The sequence below is a fragment of the Neopsephotus bourkii genome, unplaced genomic scaffold (genome assembly GCF_033783945.1).
Source record: "Neopsephotus bourkii isolate Nb327-2 ecotype Australia unplaced genomic scaffold, CSIRO-AGI_Nbou_v1 NB_196, whole genome shotgun sequence".
Classification (NCBI taxonomy): domain Eukaryota; kingdom Metazoa; phylum Chordata; class Aves; order Psittaciformes; family Psittacidae; genus Neopsephotus; species Neopsephotus bourkii.
In genome coordinates, this window is record NW_026900709.1 from 5,314,157 (window position 1) to 5,324,305 (window position 10,149).

The window sequence follows — 10,149 nt, forward strand, 5'->3', positions numbered from 1 at the left end:
TCCCTCACCCTCTTTTTTTTCTTCTTCTCCTCTTTCTTATTCTTCTTCTCCTCCACTGCCGCCGCCGCCACCACCTCCAGCCACTGCCAACCCCGCAACTCAACAATACACCCGCCCATTGGGCCGCTCCCGCCCCCAACAAACCCCGCACTGATTGGCCGCTCTCTCCTCCATGTCTGTCTCCCTCCCCCTCTCGCCCAGGTCTTGAGCACCTCTCTTGTGCGGGACCTGCCTCGTTGAGCCGCGACGAGAGAGCTGCCAGCAGCACAGGGGAGAGCAACAGCTTCGCTGCTCCTCCACGACACAGGAGGAAACGGAACGGAAGCTACCCGGAACCCTCGTGGCCGGCTACGCTTCCTGTAGTGAACGGTCCTCTCTCCGACTTCCGCTTCCGGGTGACGGCTGCGTTCTGAAGGAGGGTCATAGAGCGGACAGGTACCCAGAGCCCGCCGGTGAGAGGGGCAGGGGGCGGGCCCGGGCGCCCTCTGGGATCTGCCCTGACCTCCTCGAGAGTGTGCGTGCGTGTGGGGAGTGGAGGGGCTGATGGCGGCGATGTCAGCTGCCCCGGGCTGTGCGCCCGAGCCGGAGCGGCTTCGCGCAGCCGCCGTGGCCCTTCCCCGGGCGCCGTTACACGGGCACCCGCCCCGTCCGGGCTACGACGCCTCCGCGCTGGCACCCTGCGCGCCCGCCCCGCCCCATCCCGGGGCGCCCTTTCGGCCCTGGTGGTGGTGGCAAGGGGCGCCCAGCCCGTGCTGCAGTGCAGCCTGTGCCAGCTGGTGCGCATGCGCGCAGCTGCCCCCCGCCGTGTGGAAAGGGGCCTTCTGGCAGGTGGTGTCTGGTGTTTAATGCGGTGGGAGCTTCTCGGGGGATGTCTGCATTAGGGCTCGTCTTCAGGCTTCCTTCTGCAAGAGAATCCTCGCTGTTTGTCTCCATCGATTGGTGCCTTCAAGAGTTACAGGCTTTAAAGCTGTGTTCTCTGCACCAGTACGTTACAATCAATTCTTGCAAAAAATTAAGGACACTGAGTCTGTTCTTTGCTACCAAGTGTGTGTTAAAATGGCAATGAAACCGACTCAAAGAGTCTCAGGTGCTTTGTGAAAATAAAGACTTAAAAGCCATTATTTTCTTACAGTCCTTCATGATCACACTGAAAATGTTTTCCTTCCCATCTGCCTTGATCACATTTTTAATAAGAACCTTAATATTTTCATAGTTCTCTCAAAGGTATACCTAAAGCATGTACTTCCCAGCCTCATGAAATGCCTGGTAAGGTGCATGTCCTTGCCCTTTATTGCCACGGATGTTTGACTAAATTGCAGGCAACTTAACAGGAGCTGAGGAGCCAAGTCTTTGTTTTTCTTATGTTTTTCTTCATAGCCTAGTGATCATAGCTCTCCCATACCCAAACTGGGTATTTCCAAAGTGAACTCTGAGCTTTCTGATGTACTCTAGAAAGTCTGCAACTTGATGGGCCCTGGTGTTGCTAAAAAGCATTCACAGACACTGGAAATAGTAATTTTTCTGACACTTTTCTGGCAAGGACAATTTACAGATCTGCTTCATGAATGTAATGGTGGTGGTGACTTACAACACAGTAATATTGAAGTCTGCACAGTTTGCTTTATTGTGCTTAATCATGAACTTCTGAAATGCAGAACAAAGTCTCTTAGCTCTCTATTCTGCACTGCACTGTGTACACTGCAGAAGATGCTTTGTGTGCAGTGTGAGTTGCTTTGGAATACTTCTTGTAACCTCCCTGGTTTTCCTGTACAGCGTGTTGTTCTTTACAGGTCTGTGAAAGTAATCTGATATTGTCCAAGAAATAAAAAAATCTTTTCTTGTAGGTATGGGGCATGGAAATGAACATGGCCATGGCCACGGCCACAGCAAAATGGAACTCCCTGACTACAGGCAATGGAAGATAGAGGGTACTCCACTAGAGAAGGTCCAGGAACAGCTAGCTAAGCGGGGTCTTAGGGATCCATGGGCTCGGTAAGTGCAAGAGCCTCAGAATTTTAATGTCAGGTTGTAGTATCAACTGGAGTGGGTCACTGCAGATTATTCTTTACTAAAAATACTGAAAATGTGTCTAGAATACATTAGTCAGCACCTCAGCTAAAGTTTTTTACTTTGTTGCATGGAGGTCACACCTTGCATCACGTTCACGAGCCTCATTTTGCAAGGCACCCTTGCACTTTGTGATCTTTCACAATAATACAGGCACAATGACCTCCTCCACCAAAACACGTAAGTAGTAGTAGGTCTTGCACACATGAGTAAGTCTATACCTTTTCAGCAAAGAAGTTGTGTGCTCAGATCTTGTTGAAGTTGATGTATGTTGCCTGTATTTCTGTGGGAGTGCAAGCAGTGTTAGCTTGCGCTCTTTTCTTCCTTTGCTTCAGGCAAAATTGTTGTAGGCTTATTCACATTTTTTTAAAAATGAACAGTTTAACATCATATATCTAGTGTAAATTAATGTAACTTTTAGCGCATAGACCTCCAAGTTCACAAATTGCTGCAAAGCAGCAAAACGGAAAAGGGTTTGTGTAATATTTGTTGCCCCTCCTAGATAAAAAATTAATTAATGCTTTTCTGGTAAAAGAAGGGAATTGAGCCAATTACGTGAAGAGCTGAAATAAGGAACAAAGTCAAACTCTAAAGCATGAGATGATTCTTCCTGAACTTTTGAAATTCTACGTAAAGTAGTATTACAGTTCCATAGGACAAGTATTGTGCCAATCTTCCTTAACAAAGGAGAAATTAAAGTATGAAGTTATTTACTTCAGTAATCTAGAAGAAGATTGCATTATTAATATCGCAGTAGAAGTCTTGAAAATGCAACCCTCTCTAGGGCTCCCTTTTTTGGTATATTAAATTCCTATTAACAGGGGATCAGCTTTCCACCTTTGTAGCAAATGCACATTAATGGACATATTCAATACAGTGTAAACTGTGTGAAAGATGTTGTATTTGGAAACCTAAGCCTGTAATTAGTATCCTGTATTAGCATCTAGAAGATACTTCCCATGCCAGAAAGCCTTCATCCAAAGTCACAGAAGCCATTTGCACAATGGGTTATTTATGAACATAAATATTTGACCCTTGTTTAAAAAAATCTGTATCTTCTGAAATGATGGTTCTGACTTTATTGCTTGTTTTTGTGCAAATGTTTTTTTTTCCTTTTCTTAAGGACTTTTGACTCAAGAGAGACAAACCGTGTTTATAGACTACACTGGTGTGCTACACATAAATACTTACAGTCGGTTGTAGTAGTGACCAACATTTCAGTAACTATAGGTTGAAAACAGTAAGGCAAAACAGTGTAAGGTTCAAATATTTTGTAGTTTAGTAGTCAAATACACTTTTTTTTTTTTTTTTTAGTTTTAGTAGGCTTTTCTAATACTGATACAGTTCATTGTTGTGTTGTAAAACAGAAAGTGCCTTCCCATTAGGATGTTTTCTATGACTGGAAAAAATAGTCCCTTTTAAGAATTAACTATGCTAGATACTATCTAGTACAGCAACTAACCTTTGCAGTCATTCCATCCCATGCCTGTGCTAGCAGGTTCTGATTTTGTTTCAGACAAGACTAAAAAGAGAATTATGGGGAGCTTACAACAATTATGATGTTTGCTGGCATTACTTGTGTCTCAAATTATATGCATAAAGGGTTATAGTTAATAACATGTATTTTGCATGTGGTGACTCCTGTTACTTAAATGATATTTAAGTGATAGAAATGTTACAGTCTTAGCGTGTATCTAGTTGAAATACATTAATCTTTTCTTTTTTCTTTTTTTTTTTCTCCCGGAACAGAGATATTCTTGTTAATGTTTATCACAATGGCTCCACTAATCTTACTGTTTTGATTTTATTTTTCTTTTAGTAATGAAGCCTGGAGATACATGGGTGGCTTTGCAAAACCTGTCACCTTAACAGAAGTCTTTACTAGGGGACTTAAATGGGGATTTGCAGCCTTCGTCATCGCTCTTGGCATTGAATATACTCTGTTTCCTCCAAAGAAGAATGGGGGCCATCACTGAAGATCAAATATGACAACTTAATTAGCTGAAACATATATAAGCATGCATCTCACTCTGTACTTATACTATGCATATTAAAGACTATCACAGCCAAAACCATTTTTCTTTGATTTTATTATATTTTTGTGAAAGGATCAAAAAACATTGCTGGAGCAATTTACCTGACTTCAGTCAGGGGAAAAAAGCCCAAGACATACATACGCTTTTGGATTTTCTGTACCATCCTTTCGAGAACAGAGCAAACTATCAGGCCAGCTCTTCAAAGCCCTGCCAATGTTCTATTAAATGAAACTGAGAAGCATGTTGTTATTAAGAGAAAAAACTGTTACTATATTAATTACAGGTTTAATGATGATTATTTCCTAGTAAGTGGTAATGAATGAGTTGTCATTTCTTAAAAGCATAATTTGTTACTGTCATGGTTTAAGTCCAGCCACACAGTCTCACTCCCCCCTTCCTCCCCTCCCCGCTCCTGGAGGGATGGGGAGGAGAATCGAAAGAATGTAAGTCCCATGGGTTCAGATAAGAACAGCCCCGTAACTAAGGTATAGCACAAACCACTGCTGCTACCACCAATAATAATAGTGACAAGGGAAATAACAAGGGAAGAGAATACAACTGCTCACCACCCACCGACCAATACCCAGCCCAAAAGAGCAGTGATCTACCCCTTCTGGGTAACTGCCCCCACTTCTACTTCCTGGGCATGACGTGCTGTGGTACGGAATACCTCTTTGGCTAGTTTGGGTCAGGTGTCCTGTCTCTGCTTCCTCCCAGCTTCCCCTCCTCCCTGGCAGAGCATGAGACTCAGGAAGTCCTTGGTCAAACTAAACATTACTTAGCAACAAGTAAAAACATCGGTGTTATCAGCACTGTTCCCAGGCTGAAAGTCAAAAACACAGCACTGCACCAGCTACTAAGGAGAAAAATGACTGCTGCTGCTGAACCAATGACAGTTACTATTACCTCCTGCGCCTCTAAGTAAAAAGAACCATTACCTTTATGCTATACCTATATGAAAATACTAAACCTTATACTTAATCCTGTTGAAGAATTGGCAGACACACATCAAAATAATCTGCTATGTAATATCCAAAAATTATATTGCTACCACAATGCCACATTCACAAAACAGAGTAGAATGTAACAGTAATTTGTTTCACATTTCCTATTTTTTTTTCCTTAAATTATCTAGCAGCTTTTGGAGTACTTAAAAATGCCTGGAATGGGGACTATAGTGGAAAAGGGCCTGTCTACAGTGTATGTCCTCTGCAGCACTACGAATTAAGAGTTGGATAAATACCTTATTGTAAATGTTATTATGCCATTATTAACATAAGCTAAGGAGGGTGTACTATGTATTTTTTCAATCCCAACAGCAGGCTATCAGTGCCACTAAACAGAAAATTAGACAAGTGAGAAACTAAATGCCACTACTCCATTACACAGTGTACTTCCATTGTGAAGAAACTGTAAAGTTACGTCACAAATTGCAGGTTTACATACGATTTGAAAGTCCTACCAAACACAGCTAGAGTATGGGGGGTGGAGTGGGTTAATATATAAAATCTTGCTCAGGAAGGCTGTGTGTGAATATATAACAGGGCTTTACTTTTAGAGCCAATCAACATCTGTTACTGTGGGAGTGCAACTGCCCTGTTCAGTGGAATTTGTCACATCTGACATTGCTCAAGGCACAGTTCATAGGGCAAACTTTTCTTGCCTAATTCTTTCTCAAGAACCCCTATACAGTTGCATCATTCAATTAAAAAAAAAAAAAAATCAAGAACCTACCCGTTAAGGTCCATTGCACAAAATATTTGTCCCTTAGGCAGTCCCACCCAGGATACACATTTTCAAAGGCTGGCATTCACTGCTTGTTTTCTGTCTCAGCCCAAGCCTAAACAACTTAAGGTAACTGAATTTTAGATAGCTGTTCAGAAAAACAGATGTGGAGGATTTGTGCTGCTCACTTCAGCTGCTCCTTATAATTTGAATTTGGCGTGCAGTACTTGCATGCTGAGTGGCTACTCCCACCCCCTAACTCTGTTTCAGCTGTTGCAGAAGCCTAAGACTTAAAAAAAAAAAAAATAATTAGAAAACCTTTAAGCTGTAGTTGCTCCCGTTTAGTTTCCTGTTAGGAAAGTATGCTTTCATGTTCTTCTTTATGAATACTTCTCATCGGATTTTGTTTGTTTGTTCTACATCAAATTCTTCAGAGTCTAAGGTAAAGTTGCTGTAAGTTCCTATGGAACTAGTCTGTCTAAATAGTACAAGCCTCCCACTTCACTGATGTAGCAGACAGCTCAGACACTAGCTGAAGAGATATTCATTCATTATTGTGTTTTCAAGCACTAGCAGATGAACATAGATATGAAGTTACTGTAATCATATTTTCAGCTTACGGAACCTTAGCATGTTGCTTAGCTTATTGAGACCAGTTTGGCTGCGGTGTAAACTAATGCATTCCTCAATAATTTTTGGAAACAAGATCATTCTATCAAGACTACTATATATGAAGAAAGTTAAGATGATCAAAATCTTACGTCTTCTAATTTCAGCTGCAGTTTCCAGAAAATTTACATGCAAGCAAGAAAAATCAATTTAATTTCCACAGATGCTCTGCTTTAAAGATTTTTCTTCTGTAAGGAAGATCATAAGAATAAGCCTTACCAGCGTTCTATACAAGCAAATATATTGGGCATATTCACAGTTAAACAGATCAGTTTAGGTAAAATTTATGAATTTATTAATGAAGGTGGTTATCATTCCCTGGTTTAGTAGCCAGATGGCAACCACTGCTCTAAGCAACTGCCTCAATTTATGATAAATATATTTTGCCAATATTGTAGAATATAAATATATCTCATCATTATACATACAATATTGAAAAATTTTTACTTCACAGGTATTTTAACACTAATCCTGCCTGGGGATGGAGTATTTCCTCTGTATTAAAATAATAGTACCAAATCTGTCTTCACTGTAATCACAGCAATTACTATCTTTACATTAAAACAGCCTTTCTACCAGCACAGATATTTTATAGTGCAAAGAACAGGGTTGCAAACAGCAGTGGAACCTGCAGGTGAGGAACACACATGACTCTAATACCACAATCAGGAAGTTCTTTCTGTATCTTAAGTTCTGAAAACCAGAACTGATGATGCTTCATTTTCTAAAATGCAGGCAGAAATCCCATCTCCATTGGTAGTCAAAGACCTGTTTCTGTTCACCTGCAAAGGTACTTGTGATTTATCTATTGCTTTTGCTAAAGCTACCTTTAAAACTTACATCATTAGCATAATCTTCCAAATTTGTATATTACAGAGAAGTAGCAAAATACAGTAGTGACTACATTGCAGTATAAATTGGATGTCTCTGGAATTCCTATTTCAGGGCTTAACCATTCTCATCATGAGAGGCAGTTGCAGTTTAAATAGCAAACTGTAACTGTGTGCATTCAATATTAATCTGCCTTTAAATCTCTCCTGAAAACCTTCCTACAAAAATCTTTGTTGAGCTCTAAAACTACAAGCTTCTACGCCACAATTACATCTTTCCCAGATCAGTATTTATTAGCTAAGACTATTTACATCAATGCAAGTGCATTTTCTACATGCAGCTAGGAGTGTACGCCTCAAGAGGTTTTATATGGAACATCCTCAGGACTCATGCTTGTCTTCCAATTAAGTTTACTGATTTCATCTTGGGTATCAAAACATGTACGGGTAGGACATGCATGACAGGGAACTGAGTTTACAGGTGCTCTATACATTCTTTATTCTCATTTGTAAGCCAAATGGAAATCTGAAATCTGGATGTTAGATAATCCTTTCACTATTGTTCCTACAGAAAAGAAAAACCCTTTACAACAGTCTCTTCCCTTAGCAACTTAGCCTTTTAATAATAATGAAAGCAACACCAACATGTAACAAGAAAAACTAGTGACACTGTTTATATACATGCATGGAATGCACTCACTCTGACCATACCAAGTCTGATTTTGAAATTTACAGCATAAAAGTTCGTATTTTAAGAGGCATTATTAAAATTAATTTTGCTCTATATAACTAGGAGAATCTACAAAATTAAATAGATCAAACCTATTATGAGGGCATATCAAGATTGACATGTCCAAAACAGAGATTTATAAGCAACGCTTTCTAAATTGAAACATATAGCTCCATCTCTTCCAATCACATCTAACTTTACTGGTATGCTCTATGTTTTATATTATATTTGTTTACAGTTTCAGTTTACATGAGAACTTACACATGAAGCCAATGTAGTACTTCAGCTTTGAAATGGGAACAATGAAAACACTTGTACACAATTCATAAACACTGCCTATAAAATGAAAATCATGAAAACTGTGTAATAAGCATATAAAGTTTAGATAAATTAAGGAGTAAGTGAAAAACGAGAGTATACTGGTTGCTTAAGGAGTGGCTGTGTTAAATTGCTACATCATTCACTCAACCATTTATTCAGGTTGCCCAAAGAAGTGATAAATGCTCCATCCCTGGCAGTGCTCTAGGCCAGACTGGACAGAGCACTGGGTGACGTGGTCTAGTGTGAGCTGTCCCTACCCATGGCAGGGGGTTGGAACTGGTTGATCTTGAGGTCCCTTCCAACCCAAACCATTTATGATTTTGGGGAAAAACAAAACTAATCAACCAACCAACCAACCAACCAAAAAAAAAAAATCTCCCATAAGCCTGCAACTATACCATCTGCTTCTATTAGACTTCGCAAGTCTTCAACGTGTTTGTATAAAATAGATCCAAGGAGGACGTGTACATATTGATTCACAGTAGGTATCTGGTTTCCAAATGAATCATCATCTATCCAATGCTACATCTTGATGGCAAGGATAGTGCAATGCCCTTCAATGCCTAATATTAAAGTGAGAGCCTGACCACACAATTTCAGTAAGAATTCAGCTTTTTTTCTTTCTCAGAACAAAAAGCAGTCACTTAGCACATGATCAAATCCTAGTGTAGGTGATTACTTTCTGCCCATTTTCCCTGCAGTTCCAAGGACAGTTTGCACAAGTGTGCGATCGCACAGTACTTCGATTCCACTGCTGTATTTTTAGCAGCACCAAAAAAAAAAAAAAGTAAAATACTGTTTTATAAATGCTTTCAAATCCACTGAGGTGGAAGTTATCTATTATGAGTCTAATTTCGCCTCATAGGGAAGTGAACTTTGTCTGTTTCCGCAGATAAAATAGCCCACAAGTTCAGATTTTAAGCCTCTAAGAGAGCAACTCCAGTCACAATATTAGCATACCAGACTAAGTCACCTCATGCAAATTGATGGTTTATACCAAGGGGCATTACAACACCCAGTTTACAAGGATATGGCATTACTTAAAATTTACTTAAGATATAAATAAATGGGACGCACACAACTTTCCCGCACCTGTACAGCATTATCCTCACTATGCACACGAACCAAGTAAGCGCTTTCGTGTTTATAAACTCTCGCGAGAACACATATTCACACTTTCCCCAACTACTCGCTGGAAACGCGTTTGTTACTATCGATACCTACTGGAGCTGGTGAAAAAGCTTTCGTTTTCTCTCATGCTAGCAGCCGAATAAAACGCCTAGTCTTATAAACGTCTGTATACGCACTGAACTCACGACCACACTACTGCCAGGCCTTTCTCCTCACAGATACTCGGAAGCCATTTTCTGCGACAGCGACACCGAAAAGCGCCGCGCTCATGCGGGACGAAGACGTCTCTCCTGCCAATCTTGTGCTCCGCCGCCATATTGAGACGGCGGGTTTGCCTTCTCTGACTCCTATATGCTGAAGCAGAATATAAATGAAAACCGAAAGCATAGTACCTAACCGCCGGACTCACGATGACATTCTAAGGGTTAGTGAACGTGGCTCGGCAGATGTGTAATGATCGGCGGCTAAAGCCACTTCCCTTACCCCTTGGCGATATCTCTGCCTTAAACAGCACTGCTGTCTACGCTCAGAGGCGGCTCAGGTCTCGCCAGCAGTCGAAGAGGTACGAGCCAAAAACTCTGCCTCTCGATGTGTAGACAAGCAAAACTTAAAACCACGCCTGGTGCTGGGGGAGCCTGTT

At 40.9% G+C, this 10,149-nt stretch overlaps 1 protein-coding gene across 2 annotated transcripts; it reads left to right on the top strand.

Annotated features, from left to right (window-relative positions):
• The first annotated feature begins 197 nt into the window (after window positions 1-197).
• On the top strand, window positions 198-4,139 carry NDUFB3 (NADH:ubiquinone oxidoreductase subunit B3). Of its 2 annotated transcripts, none has more exons than XM_061377335.1 (3): window positions 198-435; window positions 1,845-1,992; window positions 3,887-4,139. In XM_061377335.1, exons 2-3 carry the CDS (start codon window positions 1,847-1,849, stop codon window positions 4,041-4,043), a joined length of 303 nt encoding a protein of 100 aa, XP_061233319.1. In that variant the 5' UTR covers window positions 198-435; window positions 1,845-1,846; the 3' UTR covers window positions 4,044-4,139. The 2 variants fall into 2 exon arrangements, with proteins under 2 accessions (XP_061233319.1, XP_061233309.1); XM_061377325.1 differs by having other exon boundaries at window positions 199-452.
• The last annotated feature ends 6,010 nt before the right edge of the window (window positions 4,140-10,149 follow it).